Source organism: Cyprinodon tularosa, unplaced genomic scaffold (assembly GCF_016077235.1).
Source record: "Cyprinodon tularosa strain WSP-4 unplaced genomic scaffold, ASM1607723v1 ctg250, whole genome shotgun sequence".
Lineage (NCBI taxonomy): Eukaryota > Metazoa > Chordata > Actinopteri > Cyprinodontiformes > Cyprinodontidae > Cyprinodon > Cyprinodon tularosa.
In genome coordinates, this window is record NW_024038929.1 from 218,878 (window position 1) to 243,932 (window position 25,055).

Genomic DNA, 25,055 nt, shown 5'->3' on the forward strand with positions numbered 1-25,055 from the left:
GAGAGGCCCTGCCTAAGTAGGGCAGGACCAGGTTGTTAAAGACCTTAAAAACGGACGTTATTACTTTGAAATAAACTTTCTGTAAAAATATGTGCTGCAGCACTAAACAATTTAGTTCATTTAAATAACCTGAACTGAAGCTGCTGCAATAATTTACATTCGCTAGGGTTTTCTGATTCTTGTTCACATGACAATAGTGCAGAAATGTGTAATGCTGGAGTCACATCTGCTTTCATTAACGCTGTTGTTCTGACCCTCGATAGCAGCCTAAGGATTTAAAACATTGACATAGCATGAATGTTTCCAGCTTGAGGTCTAATTATCCAAAGTTGTGACAGCTGTGTTGAAAAAAAAAGAGTTAGAGATCTGTTATTAGAGACTATAATTTACCGGGTTTGAAATCTTATCTGGATATGATGAAATTATAACGTCAAAACAAGCTTGAGATCTGTTATCTAAAGATGAGCTCGTGAACGATCCCGATCAAGAGAGCTTGAAGCCTCATTTCCAGATAACGAAAGAAAATTAGCCGGAGCTCTTTCTATAAAGACATTATGAAAATGTCACAACAAAACAAGCTTGATGCGAGAGAAAATGGTGTAATCGATGCATAATTAACTTTTTACCTCGCAAGATTGTGTCACTGCTGGGACTACAAAATAACTCCAGATGAATGTTGTGCCTTATGTACCAGATTCTGTTCTCACCATAAAAAAAAAACAAAACACATCTAATCTTCCAGGCTACAGATTTGACCTTTTTTATGGACAACAGTAAATGTTGAATATCCTTCAGTGTGAGTAAAGCTCTTGTTATTGGCTGCCCCTTTATGTCAATCATTTATAGAGACGGTGCTGCGTCATAACGTACTTCAGTTCAGTTTATTTTATTTTTTAGCAGATCTTTTAGTTATCAGGCTCCTCTCCTGTGGAACCAACTACCAGTTTAAGTCCGTGAGGAAGACACCCTGTCTACTTTTGAGGCTAGGCTTAAAACTTTCCTTTTTGATAAAGCTTCTAGTCAGAGTGGCTCAGGTTATCCTGAGCTATCTCTATAGTTCTGCTGCTATAGGCTTAGACTGCTGGAGGACATAGGGACCCCTTTTTTCATCATTCTGCTTCCTGTTTGGCTGTGACTCCATCCTGGAGAGAAATATCAGCTGTGCTGCTGCCATCAACACCTTTGTTTTCCAGTGTAGTCCTGTTTCTCTGACTGTGACTAACTGGATGTGCTCTCTTCATTCTCTGACATGGGAGCTGGCTCGGAGCTCGTCTGCCTGGCTGTGTGTTTCCTGGACGGGGCCACCTTTTACAGTTGCCTTTTGTATCTATGCTTCTTTTTCTATGTCTGCTTCTGTCTCCTTGAACCCCAGTGGGCCTCAGCAGATGGCCGCTCACACTGAGCCTGGTTCTGCTGGAGGTTTCTTCCTGTTCAAAGGGAGTTTTTCCTCTCCACTGTCGCTACAAGCATGCTTGGTGTGAGGGATTGTATTTGAGTCAATGAATTGATGTAATCAACTGGTTTTCCTTAGATAGAAAACTTTTATTGAATTGGCGCTACATACATAAACTGAATTGAATTGAATTTTAGTGGTTGTTGACTTGTACGCTGAATCATAAATCATGCTACAACCATTGGCTAAACTTTTGACAAGGTTTTTTCCGAAACTGTTTTGACGTTAGCATCCAATCATTAGAATTTCACCACAAAATAACATTGATTCAGTGGCATCTTTTCAATATTGGATGCTTTTAAGGGTCAATCCACTTAATTTATCAACTTTGACCAGAATTAACCTTTTTGACCATAATTAAAAACTGAAATAACATATTTTGCTATCTGTGAGGTAATTTCGACTTTAGTTTGGTTAAATTACAGTAGTAGACATTCACAATTTCCCCACTTTCCTTGATGGACCCTTGGCTGGTCCCCTACAATTCCTTTTTAAACATCAATCTTTGTACTAAAATATTCTTTCTGTCATGATTTGTGGACATTAAGATCTAAAGAGAAGCGTCATCTCCTGGTCAGACCATATAATTCAGTGAAAGGGTGGAGTTAGAGTCACTCAAGTGGCTGGATGTTGGAGGGGAATTTGCTGGGAGTTGCAGTGGTGTCTGCCTCCATTCGGATGGCGTTTGACTGGGAACGGCCATTTTGAATGGCTGTTACTGTAAATCATTCAGACAGATTGGTTAAAAGTTTTCTTTATAAGGTAAGGCTACTGATTGAAGACTCAGATATGTGCATAAGAGGTAGAAAGAGAAGCATTTTTTACTCGGCTCGACCTACGTGCGGCCAAACTTTGATTTGATTTGCCACTGTTGGGCAAAAACTCTGTTGGATTTTAATATTTTTGTAAGAAAAAACGTAAGTTTTAATTTCTGAATTTTGAAAGAAGAGTTTTTTCACGGGAATTGTTATTTTCTTTTTGTTCAATCACAACAAGGCTACGCATGAATGGACCAGACAACTGTGGGACATTTCCAAGCAAACTAATTTTTCTAATTATTGACTGTTTATGATAATAGGTGACATAATTTGACTAGTTTGATCATTTTTAAGGGAGAAAAAAAAAAGCTGTAAAGTAATTGTAGGATGAAGAAATTAAAACATGCCACAGGCAGTACAGACCAGGTACTAAGTGGTTAAATTAGTCGGAAACACCTCTCTGATATAGACTATAGCAACTTCTTTAAACAGTAAGAAAATGGAGTGTTTACTGCCTGGGAGGGGTTCTCACCTGTCACTGTAAGCAGCGGTGGTGGTGGGTTGGGCAAATCTGTATGCTGCATAGCCACCCTGTTAAAATACCAAAGTATTAATTAGTGATTAAGCACAACCTGCTCAGAGAAAGGTTAGAACTCAGATACACAAGCAAACAACAATGCAGACTCAGAGCTTTAAATGTCACTGCACAGTGTTTTGGTCCTGAGCCCACACCTTTGAGCTGCAGGTTCCCTCAGAGACACCAGAGGGTGCTGTTTGATATATGGTGCATGCAGCAGGAGGTGGCATTAGGGGAATGAGTGATGATCTGAGGAAGCAGCACGTTTGGGGAGCAACTTATTGTCGCACTACAAGCCTGTTGGAGCAGCAACAGCACGGCGGAGAAGCAGAGCCCCCAAATGCTGCCCATTTTTAGCTGACTTTCTGCAGCTTTCCCTTACTGCGACCCCTCGTCTCACAAATGAAGGGAGATGTTCGAACCGTTGGGGAGTCAGGACTGCTGTATTCATTTGCCAGAGTGGGGAAGGAATTAAAGACCTGATTGTAGAGTGCTGCTATTACTCTCTTTGAAAAATGAAGGTGTTCCCCCACTGTTTTTCTATTAGTGCCACCCGAGCGTCTGCCCATCTGTGTCCATACGCCGGATAGCTGCCTTTTAATAATGCACCTTTTCATTCATTTTTAAAGCCGTCCGTGAAAGTTCTGCGGCTGAAAATCTATTCTAGCTCCCTTTCCGTCGTTTTCCAGGGAGGGGGTGCAGGAAGTCGTGGCAGATGAAGCGGATGACTTCCTGTGGGACAGAGTCTGCCTTGGGACCGCCCTGATTACGGCAACAGCCCGAACAAACAGTGGCCGATAAATCACTGCATTGTCAAGTCCTGCACACGGCGCTGCTACACATTTGTTATTTTGTCACGTCGGCGCAATCGTGCACAAGTGTACTGGTGCGTTTCCACACGGAGCAGCATGCATATGTATTAGCACATACATATCCTGGGTGATGCCTGTTTATATGTGCATGTTTGGTTCTGACAACATTGTGGCATCGGCTGGATGACAGTTGAGGACACTAAGGCGCTAAGGGACGGCTTCCTGTTGGTCACCAGAGACTCTACGCACACCGAGGCAGTTTGAAGCACTGCAGTGGTCATGGCCGAAGGGAATGGCATTGGTGTCTTGGATTGGGAAGATGGATCAACCTTCCAGGCCTCAGTTAGCTTACACAGAGTCTGTGAGTAGAGGCTGAACATCACTCAGACCACAGCCCAGCTCTCTTCTATGGCGGTGGGTGTCTGTGCAATAAAAGTCAGTGAAATACGGTCCTATCATGTGGGCTGGTGTGAAAGTCATCTATCACACCGGGTTTAGCATTTCATTCCCAGACACCGGTCCTGGTCGGGGCGAAAGTGAGAAGCAGCTGTCAGCGCCGCCGTGCTCACTGTCATCTCGGCAGAGAGAGGAAAATCAAAGGGACAAATTACACCCCCCCTCTCTCCTCCCACACACAGACGTTTGGACCGATGTTAAAGTGGGGGCAATGTGGTAATTTCAGCATTATCTCCACAGCCTCCTTGCTCCTCTGTGTTGGGGCGGCCTGCCTCTGATGCGACCCCGCCTGCACGGACAGATCCGGAGGGATGGCAAATCCCTTTATCTGCTGCTCCTCTTATCTCCCCCACGGTGATTGCTGGGGGGGGAGAGACTGGCTCCACTCAGACCGACGTAGACACCCCTCCTCCCCCAGGACAGGCAGGGATATCCCAGCCAAGCCCTTTGAATGAGCAGCGAACAGGACAGGAGAAACGCAGACAAATCTGAAGGAGTAAATGACCTAACTTGACAAGGGACACTGAGTCAGGGTCCACCTCTTTGCCAAAGTCTGAGATCAGAGAAGGGAGGAGCTGAGGGGGTTTTAAATTTTGTTGTCGGGTTTCTTGGCACGGCAGACTGAGGCCTAATCGACGCCGGCTTGGCAGCGACGCTGGGTGAGAGCCGGGGGGGAGGAGATCACGTTTTCGTCTCCAGGGCCGAGTCCTGTGTCTGCTTTACTTCTCTTTCAAACGAGCAGTCAGGAGGAAAACCAGCCATACTCACATAGATCTCTGCTCCGTAGAAGCCATCTTGGTACACCACCCTGTGAAGCCATAAAATAGGAAACAATAGTTAGTTGGCTTTGCATCCCGCCGAATCCTCGGACGTTGTTCTGTCAGATCGGCGTACCCCGTCGGATCAGCATGCCTACAGTCAATACGGATGAGCAAGAGTTTTGTACAAAAAAAAAACTTTAAACTCCCTCAATGGGTGTTTATCCCTTTAGTCATGTATGACAAAATCAATTTAAGGTCAGATTGACATACGCTTCTAAAAAAACACCAAGTAATTAAATAATTTTTGTACATGACTAAAGGGATACACGCCCGTTGAGGTAGTTTAAAGTTTATTTTTCGTACAAAACTAAAGGAATAAACGGGTATTGACTATGGGTATGCTGGTCTGACCGGGTATGCTCGTCTGACAGAACACCGTGGCCTTTCTCCTCCAGCGTTCACCGCCTGCATCTTGGGTGAGGTCAGATTTCTGGCAGCTTCAGCTCGCTGTACCACAAATAACGAATGACACATTAAACTGAAAGGTGCAACCGTTTCAAATCCCTGTCCAATTTTCTGCTCGGCTAAAGTTGTTTGTCTTTCCAGTTTCTGCAGTTGTTGTCAGGAGAGAGGAGCGAAGGACAATAGAAAGCAGTGAAGGCAGCTTCGTCACGTGACTCTGAAGTATAAATCAACCAGCTGCCATCAGCACCGAGGGGCCCTTAGAGAAGCAGGGAGGGGACCGTGGGGTTTCTGGTCCTGGTTTCAGCAGCGAGTCTCTCTACAGCAAGACTAACCCTGATCTGATCATAGGGGGGCTGGCCTTTGTCCGAACAGAGTGAGAGGCAAGAGATCAGCCGATGCTACCCACTCTAAATCTGCTACTGTCAAAAGCACCAACTATACCAGAAGAAAAACCTGGACCTGCATGGAGGAAGAGGCAGAGCAAATGAAAAAGGGATTCAATTTCTCTAAGAGTCATAATATTACATTTGAACACTAAAAGACGATGTTTTGCACAGACACGGGTTTCAGCTAAGCAAGTATATATTTGTGACCATCTTTGGACAAATGCTCTGAGGAACTAAACCGCTTTCATACAGTCAAACACCAACTGAATGACAGCTAACTTCCCTCCAACTCCCAGCAAAATCCACTCCAACTTCCAGCCACTGGAGTGACCCCCCTCTTACATATTTTTGTTACTCTGACTCTATCCTTTCACTGAATTACAGGGTCTGACCAGAAGATGACGCCTCTCTTTAGATCTTAATGTCCACAAATCATGAAAGAAAGAATAATTTAGGGCAAATATTGATGTTTAAGAAGGAATTGTAGGGGACCAGCCAAGGGCCAGCCAATAATCTGCCAATGGCCAGCCAAGGACCAGCCAAGGGCCAGCCTAGGATCAGCCAAGGGCCAGCCTAGGATCAGCCAAGGACCAGCCAAGGGCCAGCCAATGGCCAGCCAAGGAACAGCCAAGGGCCAGCCAAGAATTAGCCAATGGCCAGTCAAGGATCAGCCAAGGACCAGCCAAGGCTATCCAAGGACCAGCCAATGGCCAGCCAAGGACCAGCCAAGGACCAACTAAGGATCAGCCAAGGGTCAGCCAAGGATCAGCTAAGGAACAGCCAAGGATCAGCCAAGGACCAGCCAAGGCCATCCAAGGACCAGCCAAGGACCAACTAAGGATCAGCCAAGGGTCAGCCAAGGATCAGCTAAGGAACAGCCAAGGAACAGCCAAGGATCAGCCAAGAATCAACCAAGAATCAGCCAAGGACCAGCCAAGGATCAGCCAAGGAAAAGCCAAGAGCCCCTCAAGGAAAGTGGGGAAATTTTGAATGGCTACTACTGTAGCAGCTGTCTTGTTTTTTCACATTCAACCCTTCAAATCCAGCAGCTCTGGTTCCCTTTCCACCTCACTGTACATTCAACATAACTTTGTCCAGTTCTAGAGGTCTTACAAAAGAAAAAGTCCAAATTTTCCAGATAGTTCCATTAAGCCTTGTGACCCGGCCCTCTTACTGAAGAGGAATTTTCTAAATATGAGCAGTTATCTCCGCTCCATGCATTTGTCCTTCCTCTAACATTTCTTTGATAATGCTGTGAACACAGATTTCCTTCCTAAACCTGCTGACTGAATCTTGTAGAATTGTAACACCATCTCTGCCTCACGCTAACAAAAGCTTTAAGATAAGATCTCAGTATTTTTGTGATTGATTTAATGCAAAATTTGAAGCTTGAATCGTTGAAATTAAAAGGTATAAATGGGTGGTCAAATTTGATACGTTTATTCCAAGGGTAAAGAGGAAATACTCACGCTCCATAAGCAGGGATCGGTGGAGGTGGTGGAGCCGTGCGGAACGTGTTGTAAACAGCTCGTCCCCTTCCCCGCAAGTGGGCACCCCTGTAGGCCACCGTAGCGCCTGTGGCAGGGTAGGGGAACCCTGTTACTGCAGAGGAAAAGGGAGAGAAAATGGCTTTCAGAGAACATCTTCAGCTTGGCATTGCTTACCTTATGACAGAATACATTAGAGAGAGACGTGTGGCTCTGCTTTCCCTATGACAGAATGCATTATGTGGAAGACAAGGAAACAATAGATTTAATCTTTTCTAGGTGCGCCTCATCGAGCACTCTACCCTTTCCCAGCTCACTGCTTTGTGTCGTACTCAGCAAGGATCCACATTTGCTGTACGCATTCTTCCCTGATGCCTGGCGAGGGGCAGCCTTGAAGTCCGGGCGACTAATGGATGCAGTACCACTAGTTTCGCACCACGGCTTTCGCACAGTTTGGAGTAGAATTGAAGAGTGGGAGGCCTGAGGTAGAGCCTGAACTCAGGAGATGAATTTGAGGAGGCTGCTGATCAACAATCAGGCGATCTCTGACGCTGATGGGTTTCAGGTGGTTGGAAAATGGGGGTGGGGAGACAAAGGTTGTTGTGACAAAACGGTCACGGTGAGATTAGAGGACAGCTAATGGGAACTTCAGGTCTCCATTTAACCTTCAATCAGCACAGAGGCTGTCTGATTACAGCCCTGCAGGGGTGCATACAAACACACCGATCTCCAGAAATGATTAAGGTGGCCTCCACTCTTCCTGCGATTGTAATTCCCTAACACCTCTGCAACCCCCCCCCCACAGCAGAGTCTATCAAAAAATCAGTCACCGCCATTATTCTTCATCCTCCGCAAAATGCCCCTTTGTCATCCTCGCCTCACCTTATTCTTCTTTACGTATATCCAGAGTATTTGTACTTTCCATCAGGGATTGTTCTGTTAACCGGGTTGTCTGATCTCACAGGTAAATAGCATCTAAAAGAATAAAAACTTGTGCTATGTTTGTGGCGTTAGCCCCGCAGCCACTGGACGCACTGACGGGGAGAGGGATTAGCTTTGTTTTTGAAAACGTCTATAACGTCTGCAATCATTAACAACTCGCTCCATTAGTGGATATATCCAAACTTCACATCTCTTTGGGTCAGGTGACCTCCCTCACCAACGCACAAGGCGCTTTGTTTGCTGCCACTGTACCAACCTGTGCCCGATTTCCCCCCAAAAGTGATTTATAGCTCTAACCTTGGCATTTAAATTAGGGGAGGGGAGGGTGTCCGAAAATGCAGTTGCTAAAGGGCACAAACAACCCTCGTTCTGAAGTCCACCCCCAAAGAAAAATAAATTATGCTTCTTCCTTTCTTTTTTTTTTCTTTTCTAAAATTTGTATGCGATCTGCATGCGGTGATGTATGTGAACGTAAACTCATAATGAGTTGGCGATAGGCTACACTGCTTCAATAATAACCCATAAATCAAAGACACTGTCACACCTTGGTGAGCGCGTGAAAAGCAACAACAGCCGCCGCCGCGTACGGAGAGAGCACAAACCCGGCGGAGCCACCAAAGTCAAACACCTTTTTCCGGGGAGGGGCGCCGCAGAAAATATGAGTTATGTGCCGGAGGGCGGCAGGGTCAAGCCGCACCTCATATGTCATACGTTGTCAACCTGAGAGAAGCTCAATACCTGCAGAGCCAAGTTGGACCCGGGGTAATCCAGTGATGGGGTCATAACCGGCTCTCATAAAGAAAGATCTGATTTTCCACAAGGTTGATCTCTCTAATACTTCCTGCTCAAATACATGAGCATTTAATCCACGCGCTGGGGACCAAAAACAGCTTAATCTAATCAAGAGTCTGGAGCTTAATTATCCCCCTAAAGTACACTCCAACAATGAGAGGATCTGTCTACATATATTAAGACGGCAATTAGCCTTTCTTTTCTGTCATTTACACAGCTGGTAGGTTTTCCACAAGTCCTCAAGAAAAGACTCCACCTTAGTGAGTGAAAATCTGAATTGGTGAGTGAAAAGCCACTCATCTCCTGTCTCTGTTGGAATTAGCTGCAGAGAAGAGCCTCTGAGTGGTAGCCTGAGGGGGCGGCCATACGATGGCGGGTCTAAGTGACAGCTGTCTGTGGCGCTGAAAGCCTCCAACACCAGTAATGAAGAAAAGTTTGCCAATTATACCACTATGAGCTAAACGGCGCAATGCACGCTGAATGCAGATCTACCTCAGAGGAGTTCTTTTAGTTATTCTAATCTTTATTTTTTCCCGTTTTATGCAATTCTAACACCTGCATCGGATTTATTTCGATGAATAATAAAATCAAACCGCTGGATAGCTCACATAATTAATAATTTCCTTTAACAGAGGGCATGAATCAGGGCTTCACATCGCTAACACACCCATGTGTTCATGTGAGGCCATTTGAGTCCATTCTGCATAAATTATGGAGTTTAAAATCACATTAGTGCACATTAAAACAGGAGAGAGGTAAGCACAGTTATTGTTTGCCTACCAGCTACTGCACACCATAATTTGTGCCAGCGCTAACTTTTATTGCCAGCTCTCTTGGTTTAATTGGGAGCCCTCAGTTTGAGGAGGATACGGAGACGGGGAAGGAGGGGGGGGCATTGCTGCAGACCCCACCGGGTCCTTTCCTGCTCCCCTCCCCCATCAGGAGGAGGAGCCAATCTACCCTGGAAGAGGTTAAGAGCGGGGAGCTGGCGTAAGGCTCTCATCCGTCATTCTCCTGAATGGGTTTTGAGGACAATAAACCTGTAGCGCCAGGACGAATGGAGACGAAGTGTGCTGTCACCCAGCCACGATTTATGGCTCCCAATTTCACTGATCTCCTGCACAGAAATGAGGACTGATAAACAGTGATTAATCGGCTTTATATACCATTTTAACACCCCGCAAAAACCATAATGGTGAAGATTTGGGAAAAATCTGCGGCAGGATTTTATGGTTTTCCCAAACCTGTAACATTGGAATGTCCTCGATAGGGTTGGATTGTTCTTTCTTTTATAAAGGAAGCACTTTCCTGCAGATTAGGGATGGTTTGGTTTCAAAAATGTATCTCTTTATTTATGTTTCCCATCTTCCCAGCTGGCAAGCATATGTTGTCGTTTAGGCTTGGCAAACTCCAGCGCCATGTCAAGACGACTTGAAAAATTAGCAGCCAATAAATCACGCAGCCCCTCCTGCTTCCCCTGCCTGGAGTGGTGGACCACACTCCCTCTGATTTATGAGATGATTTGGGAAGTGTGTGTGTGAGGAACATGGAGGAAGCGTGCATGAAAGAAGAGACGTGTATTAGTGTCTGTGTTCTACATAGGTTATCTATTTCTGTAGGCTGCTATGCTTTGGTCTGAGTGTAAGAAAACAGGGCAGGTGGTGGAGCTCTGAGTGCGCACGTAGGGGCGGGAACACGATTGTTTGCCCAAGTTCAGGCTTATATAATGTCCGTATCCTTTAGTTTTGGAGAAAATTCCTTCTGATGGCGTCAAAGTGAATGTGTTTGATGCTGTTAAAAGAGTTACACTCGGAGGCGAACATGTTTGTGTGCATAAATAATTAGCAGAGGAAGATGTTGAAATGAAAGGAGTGCCGGGGGGGGGGAGGTTAGTGGGAAGCAGGGGAGGAGGCTTGGATGAGGGTAAGGGGTTGGGGCTGAAATAAAAATGATAGATGACTGCTTTCTGTCATGGACAGTTATTTAGAGGTTCGCCGTAAAGCTGTCCGGGGAATGAACAGATTTTAGTCTAATGAGCAGAAAGGAAAGCCGTTAAAGTGGCGAGATGTGCTCAGCACTTCTTCCAAATGAAATAGTACCATTTCCCCCTCATTAAAATGCAAAGGGTTCATATAACATACAGCAATAAAGCTGGCATGTCGAGGCAGAGAGAGATAGGGAAAACCCCACTGAGCTCATCTCGTTCCTCCATTACTGAGACCAGAAGGAATAGCGGCCTTCGACAGGGTGGGTGCCAACAATATCTCTCACTCAATCTCCCTTATTCGGTTAGCTCTGTAAAAGTCAATCTGGTGCACTTGGCAAATCCATCCACAGCAGCAGCCTCCACAATCTGATAACAGTTGCAGAGGCGCTTGCTCTTGAAATCATTTTTTTTTTTAGCTTTACAGTTGCACACTGTGCAAACAATGGCTCAGGCTCCCTCAGCCACTCAGAGAAGCTTGGATCATCCACTGCTTATCGGATCCACTTTGATTTACGGCGAATTTTATGTTCACTCGGTTCAGGATGAACCTGATTGTGGAAATTCAGGGGGTCAGATTGGGATTGGCTGCGGCCGATAGCGGACTCTGGCGTGTGGCGGAAAAAAGGTACCGGGAGAAATGAGAAAAGCAGTCGTACCGGCATACAGTTCAGGACCATAGACAGCTCCCACCACTGGGTTCAGCTTCCAGCCTGGAAACAAAGAAGAAAGTCCACTTAGACCTCGGCTTAACAGGAGCTCGATTAGCAGGCAGCGCTCGGCACTCACCGTTTGTATAAGGGTTGGCCACTTTTTTGTTTGTCATCACTCGTGCGGTTGCATTGTTCACCTGTTTAAAGCAGGAGGGGACACAGTGAGTGTTTACAAATGTTAAGAACACAAGCCAAACATTCAGACTGGGCCACGAGAAAGCAGCAAACCAAAACCAACTGAAACACATTCTCAAAATAAAAGGAGGATTGTGCAGGTCTACAGATTTCTCCTGTTTGGACTTTTTAAATGTTTCAGATCATCAACAGACTCTAAACATCAGACAAACTATTTTAAAAAAGTTTTAAAAAAGTTAAAAAACAATCCACTGGATTTTGTTTGCGAGTTTGAAGACATGCGCTTCCCTTCCAGGAAGCTTTTTCAATTCAAAATGTCAGAAAGAGCGTAGACAGGTATCAGGTATTACAGGCTAACAAGGGGCAGACCTGTTTGTCCAGTTTTCAATTTGCATGTTTTCTAAGCCAAAACGAGGCTTTGTTTTTGGTCCACTCTATAAAGCCTCAAACTTTATGTTATTTCTGACATTTTTAATTGAAAAAGCTTCCTAGATGGGAAGAGAAACGTCTTCAAACATGGAAAAAAAATCCAGTGGATTGTTTTTTTTGAATTTCTTTTAGTCTGGTTTTAAAATAAGTTTGATCTGAAACACTTTTGTTGGACAAAAAAAAACAAAAAAGAGCAGAAATCCTGGGGAGAAAAGCTGCTTCACAGGACTGTAAACGGTTCGTTCCATCACAGACATACCTGCTGCTTTAAAATCAACCAACAAAAACAAAGGAGAGCATGCAACATCTACATGTTTGAGAAAAAGGGATCTTCTTCCAGTTTTATGGAGTGATTGAAGAACCGAATATGTGCCACAAAAAAGGAAAAATAAACTGGTTTGCTCCCACTGACCTGATGGGAGCGACTGTTTTATAAACAAAACTGTAACTCGAAGCAAGCTGCAGCAAACGAAGGCAACCAGGAAGTGCAGGTTGTCTGAGATTCAATAGGACCCCAGAGGGAGACAGCATGCATTCATCCTGCTTTGTCAGGTGATGATGGACAACTTGTCCAGGTGGACATGTATGGATTCCATATTCTACTGAGAACGGATTACACGCACCATTATGCATGCATGCAACCAGATCCACACACAAACGCTAGCCGCATGCTTTTGCTTTGATATGCAGGGAAACCAAGAACACAGCAGGCAGGAAAGGAGGGAAAAAAAGGGGAAAAATGGAAGCACCTCGATTTTGCGTCCCTCTACGATTGTACCATTTAGTTTCTCCCGTGCACGATCAGCGTCTGTGCTTGTTTCAAAAGTTACAAACCCAAAGCCCTGAGAGCGCCACGTTAGCCACAGGTAGAGAAGAAAAGACACACACACACACAGAAGGGGGGGGGGGGGGGGAGAGAAAAGGAAGAAAGAGGTGAGAAGACAGGAGGTGGTGAGCAGCAGCAGCGGCGGCGGCAGTGGAGTCGAGTTGTAAGCAGCCAGATTAATTAGAGGCAGTTAGTGAGGCGTCAGGAAACAGCAAACAGAGAGATCCGAGGAGGAGAGAAGAACAGTGACATGACCTCACACGGCAACACCAACAAACCTGCCCGCTTTATCCAATTAAACGGCACAGCTGCGGTGGCATGGGTGAACGTCAGGAAGCAGAGGATGCAAAACACTGTTGGCTGCCATAATAGTGCTTTAATTATCTGAGTAACTTCGACAGCGTGGCTTCTGCTGCAGCCTTCCCTTCGTTTGAGGAAAACCCGGCAGCAGAGGAGAGGAGGGTTTCTCCTCAGCTTGATCTCAGACTGCTTTGCATTCAGAGCTCTAATAGCTGGAACATCTCAACAGAAGCTAGAATAAAGAACTGATATTGACTCTAGAACGCGACTAACATCCACCCAACCTCTCATTTCCATCCCCCACCTCTCGCTCTCCACACCAACACTCCCCTGGGAGGGTTTGTCACTTCGCTGAGTTATGTGGACTGGGATACTGGACCTGAGCGCTGTAGTGGAACCATTAAAATATTCCGGCCAAACAAGTCCCATTCCCTTAGTTTCTATATATACTTCTAGAGGTATGTGCAGGGAGGCAGGGAGTATAACCGCTGCTGCCTGATAATTGCTTGAGGATTTAATACATGTGAGAGATGGCGAGCGGCGTGATTCCGCATGCACACACACAGGATCAGTGGCGGTTCTAGACGAAATATATCAGGGGGCCAAGAGGGGACCGGCGTGTTTTCATGGGGGCACGAAAAATCATGAAATAAAGGCTAATTTATAATCAGAAACCAGGTTGTCATTATCTCCTTTCTATCTCTTCTTTCTTTCATCTTTTCTCTTTTTTTTCTTTTTCTGTTTTTCTGCTCTATTTACATTGCAGTGTCCATATAAACTGTAAAACTCCCTCTATAATTATAATAAAGCTATTATTTATTTATATGCATGAAAGTAAAGTGAAAGTAAAATCTGCTGGGCTCTTTTTGGCATCAAGACAATTATTGTTATTGTCACATTGCCAGACAGGACACTGTGTAAAAAAAAAAAGAAACCAGGTCGTCTGTGTGTGTGACACTGCTGCACCTTTCCAAAACTGTAGGTGAGTGCAGACAGTGCTGCAGACAGGAGGCCTCTGATTGGTCAAATCTACATTCGCTATACACTATGGGCCGGATCTATCATAGGTTTGCGTATATAAAAACGTGAGCTATTTCACTGCGCACGCTAAAAAATGTACAAACTGATCTATCAACAGCGTGCTAAAAGGATTTGGTCTTTAAAACGTGCTAAATAACGCCTCTTATCCATTTAGTACTTTTTCTGCAATGAATATGCAATTTGGGGCGTTTACACGCAAAAGTGCGTCTTGTGGGAGGAGAACATGTAAATATATTAATTTAGCACTCGCAAAGTGATTTATTAAACCTGAAAGCAATTTTGCTAACGGTATCTGACTCTATATTTAACACGTTTCAAAAGAAGGTGCAAATGGTCTGTATGCGTAATTGCGCACACATGGCAGCGGTTATTGTCGCAAGAAGGAGACATGGAAATGAAGCAAGGAGACGCAGAGAACGCATTTTTTCACTCCGTGTGAATATTTTTGGAATGAAGGAGGAAACGATCATAAAAACATTTCTTTTATCCAGCATTGCCATTTTGGAGCTGCAATTCCAGTGATTTGCTCCTCACAGAGCGTCAGCTGTACTTGTTCCTCAATGCTGGTCAGAGGCATCTCATCTACTGTGCCCCCTCCTATTTTGTTCGCAGATGTTTTGTTATATGCCAGTTTTTCTTTGGTTCGCCTTCTAATATCCTGGTATCTTCTTTTTACTTCATCCACTGTTCGCAAGGTTTCACCAACAGCGTTTACTTTATTACAGATTTGTTCACAAATAGCGTTCCTCTGTGTGACAGTCACACTTCTTTGCTGTAGCTCACTTAAATGTTTGTTGGCTTCATCCACCAAAATCCTCCATTTCCATGGGGTCAAATTTCCTTTTGCGCCTTCTGCTGTCCAAACTCGCCATGCCGCAAACCACAAAACGCGCAAAACCATCATTTCAATAGGGCGTCTCCAACAGTTTTGCACCTGTCACCAGTTACGCAATCGCTCTTGTTAAATCACCCGCAAACCATGGTTCAGCCCCTCGCGCAAAATTCCAGTTTGCGAGCGCAAATTACTGCACGCAAAATTGGATCTTGATAAATCCGGCCCTATGAGTTTTTCCTGTTTGTTACCTTACTGGTTTGTTTTGTTTACTGTTGCACCGATACCAGTTTTTGGCACCGATACCATCTGTTTGAAACTGATGTGTGTATATATGAAGAACTGCAAACTACTTGGATGTAAAATAATTGCCATCATGGCTTTATCAAGCTGCTGCCTACCTTTGTGAAGCAGGAAAAAGACTAAAACAAAGTGAATCCAGTAGAATTTTTTATTGCCTAACTGGAATGGGCGACAATAGTTGAAGAAACTCTCAAAATGGTATCGGTGCGCTATTGGTTGGTACTCGGTGCAACAGTGGTTCTGTTTGTATGACCGCCATTGTGGAAAACGACTAATGAAGTTGGACCAGCTAGACAAGCAACATATTCTTATTATCAATTATGAAATCGTATGAAAAAGTATGCACAGTATTTCGTACGTTTTGTACGAAATACTGTGCATAACGCGGACGGACGTAAAACTGGGAAAAACAGTGCAATAATCACTTCTTCAGGTCTCTAACTAGGTTGATTGCTGTTTTGTATCTTAGGGTTAGGGTTAATTGTAGAGATGGCAAAAGTACTCACTTTCCATACTTGAGTAAAAGTACAGATACTTGTGTTAAAAAATACTCTGGTAAAAGTGGAAGTACTGATTAAACTTCTTTACTCAAGTAAAAGTAACAAAGTACAGGCTTGTAAATGTACTTAAAGTATAAAAGTAAAAGTAGAAACCATTTTTTTCATGCCGCTGCCTACATTTTAAATGGATGTCTGCCAATAGGACTAGATCTCCGTTGTGTTCATTTTCAATCATCTCGTCGTCCATGCTACTATGCTAACGCCACCGCCACCAAGCTGCAATGATTTGCCGCCAATGAATACCGCCGAATCTGTCGATTCATCTTGTAGTGGTGCGTCAAATGCAACGTAGATTCCCATCCAATTAGATTGAATTTGGTATGGATGACGTGAAAAATAATAACGGTAACTCCATTGAAATGATTCAAAACTAAAGTAACGAGACAATTTTTAAAATGTAAGGAGTAGAAAGTACAGATATTTGTGTAAAAATGTAAGGAGTAGAAATAAAAAGTCGCCATAAAAATAAGTAGTAAAGTAAAGTAAAAATATCAGAAAAATCTACTTGAGTACAGTAACGAAGTATTTGTACTTCGTTACTTCCCATCTCTGGTTAATTGTATGTTAAATTGTTATTTAATGGTGCGTAAGATGCGCATGCGCAAGGATATCTTGTCTCGAGGCAAGACGTAAAAATACGACGAAATGCGACGAAAAAAACGTCTAAAACATACGAAATTACGGTGCATAACTTTTCGTACGATTTCATACGAACTAATAATGAGAATACACTGAGAAGAGAGAGGTGCGCGAGAATGTTTGGACCCTTTTTTCCACCTTGATCCCCGCTCTTTTTGGCCCTCATGTCCCTCCGTTGTCACACAAACTTGCCCCTTGCATTTTTCCACTTGCTCAGCGCCTCGGCCGCATCTAGACCCACAGCTAGTTCCTGATTGTCCCTCTTGCTTTGTGATGTGGAATAACTTAGCGCGGACCACGCTTCAATGTTGGGGATGAATCAAAAATATCTGCGACAAGCTCACTGCGACACACTGCTGCGGGAGGAGGACCAGCCCTTTAAAAACAGGGCAAGGGATTCAAATAACTGAATGCATGAAGTCAAATTTCTATTAAATTAGGTTTATTAAAATTCTATTTCTCATTAGGTCAATATACATACATGATTTAGGAATTTTATATGTTTTTCACTTAATTTAAGTTAAAATTAGCGTTTTTCTATAAAATATTAATCAGAACTTAAGAAAAACTGATCAATTCAGCTGCAAAAATTAGAGTATTTTTTTTATTTGTTTTGAAAAAAATAACATTTAGTAGACGAAAACTGGGTTCCTATTTCAATAGCACTAAAGCTATCACCTTATTGTTTTTAAACAATTAGTAACCATGTCTGTTCCAGCGCATATCATAATTAGAATTACTTTTAGTGTTATGTCGTGGGTACAGGGGCAAAAACAGGGCCCCCATAGGCCCCCTTCTAGAACCGCCCATGCACACGATCCCCTGGAAGCTTCCTCTAGTATAAATAACATGGGAGCTGTCCAAGACGGAAGAACATAGATAAAGAAATAAATTCAGAAAAAGGATTCCAGGGCAAAATGAATCCTTTGCACTCTGGTGTCTATTTTATTTATTTATTTTTTATCAAGAACAAATAATTAGCTTACAAGAGGAGAGAGTGGATGCTCCATTTTTCAAAGGAGACAAACATATTGAATGCAAATTGCCAAAGCTTCATAGGAAATAGATTATTTATTAATGGCCTGATAGGTTCATTATATAGCATAGAGAGTGCGCGAGGGAGAGAGGCATCATGGGTAATGGCTTTGTGGGGCACAAACAATAAATGCTTGTTACGGCGGAGGAGGCAGGTTTATCCGGTGCTCAATCTTGTCTGGCAGAAGGGGCTGAGAGCAGCAGCAGCGGCAGCGGCTGGTTCCTGGTCTCCCTGTGAGCCCGTATAGCGGCCCAGAAGCACTCCCGGGTATGAATGGGAATCAATAGTATTCATGCCTCAACACCCAGCCGGGGAGCCTGTCGCCTTTATGAATGGAAAGCCGTGGAGCTTAGTACACTCTATTAAATGAACAGCTGGATGAGTAGCACTCGGCTGTTCACAGCGCCGCAGGCTTCACCTGTCCTGCTACGTGGTTAGGAGACTGATACTGCAGCAACGCCTCAATGCTGGAGCCATTTTTCCTCCTGAGAGCTACTCCCGCTTCTCTCCGGGCCTCAGATTGATGCAATCCATGTTTTAAAACATTCAGGGGTTAAATTCAGTCATATGCTCCCAGGTGCTTATTACAGACCTGTTTTAAAGTGCAGTTAATGTCGACTCAGTGATGGACACGTTAGCTCAGGTCACATTAATCTGCTACTGGAAATATTCCCCAACGCTTCTGTTTGTTTAATTCAAACTACAGCAGCTCCACGTTGGGGGAAAAATGCTGAGCTGCTTCTTATCTAAATAAATCTGCATATTTGTGACCTTTTTCTAAAGACTAACAACCTGGGTAGGAACGGTGAGCTCGGCGCCGGGCGCCGCATTAGGAGAGGAGTCAGAAAGTGCTGAGAAAGGTAGGAGCACATTGTTAGTTTTGGTCTTATTATTGGATTTTTTTTTATTTTTTTTTACATATAACGAGAAGAAATGCAAAATAAGGCCATCTTCATCCTTCATCTGGCTCCTTTTAATTAATTTATTCAACATATAGATGTCCTGTTTGTGAGGAAACAACCTGAATATTAATATAAAAGTGATGTTGTGTTTATTTAGTGTGGAAAGAGATCCCACAACGCTGAGGGCTCAGATATCTGCTACTGGACTCAGGTCTAGTGGTATCACTGCATCTGGAGTAATACATCACAATTATTATAAAAAGTCCAGGATGTATGGAGTGAGCTTTGCTCCATTATTGTTGCAAATGAATAACATGTTTTAAAAATGGAAATAAAAAAAAACGCAATCCAGAAATGAAATTTAAACTGGCTTTTGCAGTAACTTTTGTGATTTAACTTTTTTGTAAATCGCATTTTACAGATCACTTTCTATTGGTCTACTGGACCTTAGCAACAACATTTTTAGTAGCCAAGAGCGAGCCGTTGAATATAGAGAATTTGATCTGTAAAAACTAGGGCGGAAACAATTAATTGGATTCATCGTGATGAATCAATTATTGAAATAAACGTCAACTAAATTAGTAATCGATTAATCGTTAACTGGAGCGTATAGACTGTAAAACATGCCTTTAGCTGACAGAGGGACCCACTTAGAGCAGTAATTATACCAAGATTGTAAAAAAATATATAAAAATTTTGCCTTTGAAATAACAAAACTTGTTCGGCTGTCAGTATGATCTATCTAGAACTCCTCAAGTGGAAAAGTTGTAGTTTCACTTGGTTTAATTCTGTAAAATATCTTCTTTAAGAACATTTGGCTATCTGATTATTAATGGAAAAAATAATATACACATTAATCTGTTCGCAAAATAATCGTTAGTTGTAGCTTTAGTAAAAACACAAATTTATAATGATGCAGTTTGTAAGGAAATTTAGAAAAGCAACTTTAAAAAAAAAAAAACATTTGGAAAAAAAAAATTGAAAGATTTTAATAATTTGAAAAAAATAAAATAGAAAAAAAACAGCCAAGTTTGTCTCAAAATTTTTTTTTTTTATTAAGAAGTTAAACAAAGCTTTGCTTCTTGATTGTAATTTTAAAATTTTCCATTCTCAAAACATATTTGCTCACAGCAATAATGGAACAAAAGTAACTCCATAGCTGAGAAGCAGAGGTTCAATCCATTCATAGCAGAGTCCATCATCATCATCATCATAATCCTCATCAGGAAGTTGATGCATTTTAGTGATTCAGTTGAAAAAGGGAATTTGATGTTTTTACAATCGTTAACTGGAGTGTAGAGACTCTTTTGATGATTTAAGGACCAGATTGTTGGTTCCACCCAGGATAATTTTATAATTCTTTCTTTCCAAATAAAACCAAACAATGAAAATGGATCGGAGATAAGAACTTTTTCTCTGTAAAGGTTAGATCCCCAAACACTTCAAAAAACACAAATCGACTATGGGTATGCTGGTCTGACGGGATATGCTCATCTGACAGAACACCAGCTCTAGTTTTAGGTGAGGACATCAACAGTTGGAGACGTCCGTCGATCTGAAGCTTCGATCCCAAACACATAATTAAACATAGATTCTTATCCTACTTTTCCATCTTCCTTTAACTGCCATGTTTTGATCTTCCCTTTAACCTTCTCTAACACAACCTTCTGTGGTTCTGGTGCAGAACTCTGAGGAGGTCAGCAGTTCTGCTGATAGCCTTAAAGGGAAATTGGTCGGTCCCGTACTCAGTGATCATGACGAAAATTATTATTTTAGTTAGTATATTAGTTTTCTAAAATTCATTAAATCAGTGCCAACGTATAAGTTTTGGTTATAATGATCCATTGATCATTCCTTGCCGAGCGGACTTTTACTTTGACAGAACAACCAAGTGACTACATGAACTGGATTTCACATTTGAACTGAATTCCTGAAAGAAAATTACGGAAGAGGATTAGGGCCAGTGGAAAATTTTTTTTTATTTCAGTTTAACATGGAAAAAAAGTCAGAATTCTGACTTTAATCTCAGAATTCTGACTTTAAAAAGTCACAAAAAAAGTTTAAAAACTCAGAATTCTGACTTTAAAAAGTCAGAATTCTGAGAATTCCGCATACTAAACTGAAATAAAATTTAAAATTCAATTAATTTTTTTTTTTTTCACTGGCCCTAATCCTCTTCCGTAGAAAATAAATTGTTATTGCGTTTTATTTTGATGCAGCTGAAACACTGAAACTCTTATTTTGAAGTACAAAGGAAGAACACCAGTCTTCAGACCCTCAGGTTGTTGATTGTATCCTTTTAACAATATTGATTACTTTCTGGATAAATTCAACCATGATGATATAAGACACTAAAAACTTGTAAGGAGCGAGAAAATTCTAAAAAATAAAGGTCTGCCTGGTCAAATGTGTGTCTCTATTGAAGCGTTTCCACTACAGGAACTGTGATCAGGAATAACGGTCGTTTTTTTACTCCGTACTTTTATTACGGCGTTAACGGTGCCTGAATATACCCCAGAAAAACCTCCCTGGTAGACTGCTGGTCCTCTTTCCTTCCCCAGGACCATTTGGATTGAGTTGTGAAGGCAGGGAATCTGCTAAACTTTATACACTGGCTGATTTTCTTTTTTTATTCAACATCAAATTAATTCAGGAAATTTACTGGAAGATACCTCAGCTCATATTCTGTGTCTTTGTGGATTACTGTATGCACTAGATGATGTGAACTAAACGTAAATTAAAAAGCTAACTTGACATAAGATAATTTACATTTGATTTGAGTTAATGAGTAAAGTTTTTTCAAAATAAAAGAGTTAACTTATTTTTGAGGCCAGACTACTAAGACAATTTTAACAAAACCATTTTAGCAATGTGCTCTGTTAAAATTTCTCTTGCTTTTAAATTATTTTAATGCAAATTAAGACTGTAAACAGCATTATTTATCCCTTTATAGAGCAAGTTACCATTTTTGACCACCTGCATACCTCTTTTAAATGGAGTCCCCCCCTCAGTGAGGTCTAGAAGCACTAGATCTATATCCAGCCATTCAGGAAAGATCCTGCTACATGGCTGTACATCTTAATCTGGCATTTGACCCATTAGATGAGCCCTTGAATGATAATTTACCTACTGGAAATTAAGTTGGAAAAGAAGTTAAGCCAAGAAAAAAAGGTGAAAAGTTAATAATCCTAGTTAACGATTATATTTTCTACCATGAAAAATGTTTTTCTTTCACTCTCAGAGTTTTTTTGCAGGAATTTCTTATAGAAGCACTTTTGTTATTTCTTTTAATATATTCAGGGAAGTTGGCGTTTCTTCTGATAACATTGACATTCATTTTTCCCATCAAAATATCCATATTTTTTGAATGTTACAAAGGTTTTCCTGGATTCCAATAACACTATTGGCTTGAAATGTTGATTTCCAACATGCTCTATAGAAGGTTATGGGTTGAATAAATGTTCCAGGTCTCTTAGAGCAAACCTGAACCTGATTTGCAACAAAGGGAGGTTTATAAATTCACTTTTGGAGTTGGGAACAAAAAGAAGTATGAGCGTTAGAATTTCCCAGTTTCTCTAAACATATCATTAAAATCTCGGAGTATTTTTCCGTCAGCCAGCTGCGTTGTTAAACCGCTACCTTTCATCACAAAGGTGATAAATCTGAATAATGTAAAACCAAACTAATCGATGCCCGCGTTTGAAACGGGTTTGGGTCCCTGAAGGAGGCGGTTCAATCCCATCTGCTGGAGGACCTGTGGCTTGCTGGTGGATTAGGCGAAATGTGAAACAGCTCAATAATAAATTGATTGACAGGACTAATGATTCACAACTTGTGTGAGAGCTGCAACAAACAATGAAAACAAAGGGGAGGGAGGGAGACGGAGAGCAAGGGGCTGGGTGGATCCGGCTCTCCAGGACCGGGCTTAGAGACGGCTACTCTCCGCCAACGTACACACCGCACTAATGCCATCATTAGGAAACAGAAGAAGTGCATGGTAATGAAGCAGCTGGCGTTCTAGTTCACTTACCTTGGATCCTCGCTCATTAAAGATAATCTCCACATCTAAAATCTTTCCAAATTGCTGCAGAGAGAAAAAGAAAGACAGAAGAGCAGAGATGGAGTCAGAGAGCTTCCCTGGCTGTGAATTCATGAGGAGGATGGGCTGGAGAGAGAAGAACCATTAAGGCAATATGGAAATGTTACTTTGGTGGGGAAATGGTGGTCAATTTGCATTTGTTAGCTGAGCAAACAGTTGTTGAAGGTTGTTGGCGTGATTTAAAGCAACTCATGGCCGCTTAAATGCCTTTGGATGTGTATCAGTGGAACAAGACAGCGGCGTTTGTAAAAATAAATTCTACATCTTCGACTGTTTCCAACGTTTCTGATTCGCGATTAAGAAAAACCAGCAGATGGCGCTTTGATGTCTTCACCTTTGGAGAACCTTCCCACCAACCTTTCTGCCTCCTCTCACACGGTCAGCGGCGCCTAGGGGGAGGTCAGGGGGGGGGCTTAACTCAACGCCGCCCCATCCTGTCGATTTAACAGGCCTACCTACGGATCATTAGAAAACAGAGGGATGGAAGTAAACTAGAAGTTCCTCTAATGAGTCGAGCAAGCGCCACTTTTAATTGCCGTCTACAATGGCCGTATTATTTCATTAAAAGTAATTACCCTGTCAAGCGGTCCGCGTCGCCTTCATTTCAGCACAACGGGGAAGAAATGGGCCTTCCATGTGGTCGACGCTCAATGGGGATGGATGGATCGTTTGACTGAGCCACTAATAGGGGTTAGGAGGAGCTGGCTATTATCTGGCTGCAGTGAGTGGAGTGGGCTTAAAACGCTGAGGGTTAGCTGAAAAACTTTGAAACAAATGGCTGAGTTATTTACCCCCCCCCACCTTCTTGTTATATATCCGTTCCTCTTGGAGGAAGACTCCATAGATCCCATCCACACATCTGTCTCGTATGGCGCTCGGCTCCACTGATTCGAGGAGGGAACGCGGGCTCGATCGTACACGCAGGCATTTATATCCCAGCGTGACGCCCCCTTTTTCTCGCCCGAGAAGACGGCGCTCCCCCCCCACCCACCCCACCCAACGTGCAGATGCTAATTGTTTTAACCGAGTGTAATGGGCTTGTGGCGTCAATTAATTAGTTTCAGAGGAAGTCGTCTTTGTGGATTTCCACATGGCACTGGGGACCGCCGATCTCGCACGCTCCCATCCCCACCCACCCACTCGCTTTCTCCCACACACAGACAAACAGCTGCATCAGCAACACCGATACACAGCAGCTTCGACGGGAGGAGTCTCCATCCATCCCTCCATCCCTCCACAGAACAACTTTAACTTCCCTGACTGCGTCGTTTTAGACCATTTATCAGCAACTGTATGTTCATCTTTGAGCGTTTCAGCTTCAATTCTATTCTAATGAATTGTGCAACATTGCAAAAAACAAAAAAACAACATTGATGACCTAGGAAACTAAAAGCCATCAGAAAGGAGGAGAGAAACATACAAAAATGATTAGAATTTTTAACCCTTTGATGCCTGATGTTCCTAATAAGCAACAAACTGCTTGTAGGTTTTTCGTTAAGTCAATTTTTCTTAGGGGGCAGAATGATGTTAGTGTTTGATCTGACAACAAGCTAGTCTTTTTTAACCCTTTGATGCCTGTTGTTGCTAATAAGCAACAAACCGCTTGTATTACACTGCAAAAAAAATTAAATCTAAGTCAATTTTTCTTAAAATAAGAGCATTTTCTCTTGAATTGAGCAGGTAAGTAAGATGCTTTGCCTTTGAGATAAGACAACTTACGTTTAAAATAAGAAAACACAGTTCCAAAGTCTTATTTCGAGTGCATAATATCTAATTATCTTATTTTAAGGGTAAAAATGCTCATAGCATTGGCAGATCATCCTATTTTCCTCCTCATATTAAGGGAAAATACACTAATTTTAAGACATTTTTACTCATTTTCAAAACATTTCTGCAGTGTAGCCAAACAGCCCACTAGAAAAACTATCCTGAGATAAGTAAACGTTACTTAAATTAGGTGTATACCCTTAATTTGAGTAGGTAAATGAGATATTTTGCCAATGGAATGACTATTTTTACTCTTAAAATAAGATAATTAGATCCTATGCACTTGAAATAAGACTACGCAATTGTTTTTTTTCTTATTTTAAGAGTAAATTATCATGTTCTACTGGCAAAATGTCTCTTAACTCCTCAATCCAAGAAAAAATACACTTATTTTAAGAAAAAATGACATCTAGATTTAGATTTTTTCCAGTGTAACGTATTTGTATCACCCCACACTGGATAAACGATCTAGAAATAAGTAAAATTCTTAAATTAAGTTTATTTTCCCCAAATTTGATTAGGTAAATGAGATAGTTTGCCAATGGAATGAGAATTTTTACTCTTAAAATAAGATAATTAGATAAAATGCACTTGAAAATG

General features: G+C 42.3%; 1 protein-coding gene across 10 annotated transcripts in view; it reads right to left on the reverse strand.

Annotated features, from left to right (window-relative positions):
* Positions 1-25,055, reverse strand: part of rbfox3a (RNA binding fox-1 homolog 3a) — a 389,771-nt gene that overhangs the window by 18,448 nt on the left and 346,268 nt on the right. For 9 of the 10 annotated variants that reach the window (XR_005281053.1, XM_038288300.1, XM_038288299.1 and 6 more), the window contains 7 exons: positions 22,620-22,673; positions 12,900-12,992; positions 11,663-11,723; positions 11,533-11,586; positions 7,138-7,270; positions 4,825-4,864; positions 2,744-2,802 (listed from right to left, as the gene is read on the reverse strand). Coding sequence is in view for 9 of the 10 variants with exons in the window: in XM_038288300.1 (XP_038144228.1) it covers positions 2,744-2,802; positions 4,825-4,864; positions 7,138-7,270; positions 11,533-11,586; positions 11,663-11,723; positions 12,900-12,992; positions 22,620-22,673 (494 nt within the window). In the remaining variant the exon portion in view is untranslated. The remainder of the gene's footprint in view (positions 1-2,743; positions 2,803-4,824; positions 4,865-7,137; positions 7,271-11,532; positions 11,587-11,662; positions 11,724-12,899; positions 12,993-22,619; positions 22,674-25,055) is intronic. The other variant, XM_038288303.1, reaches the window with a different exon arrangement.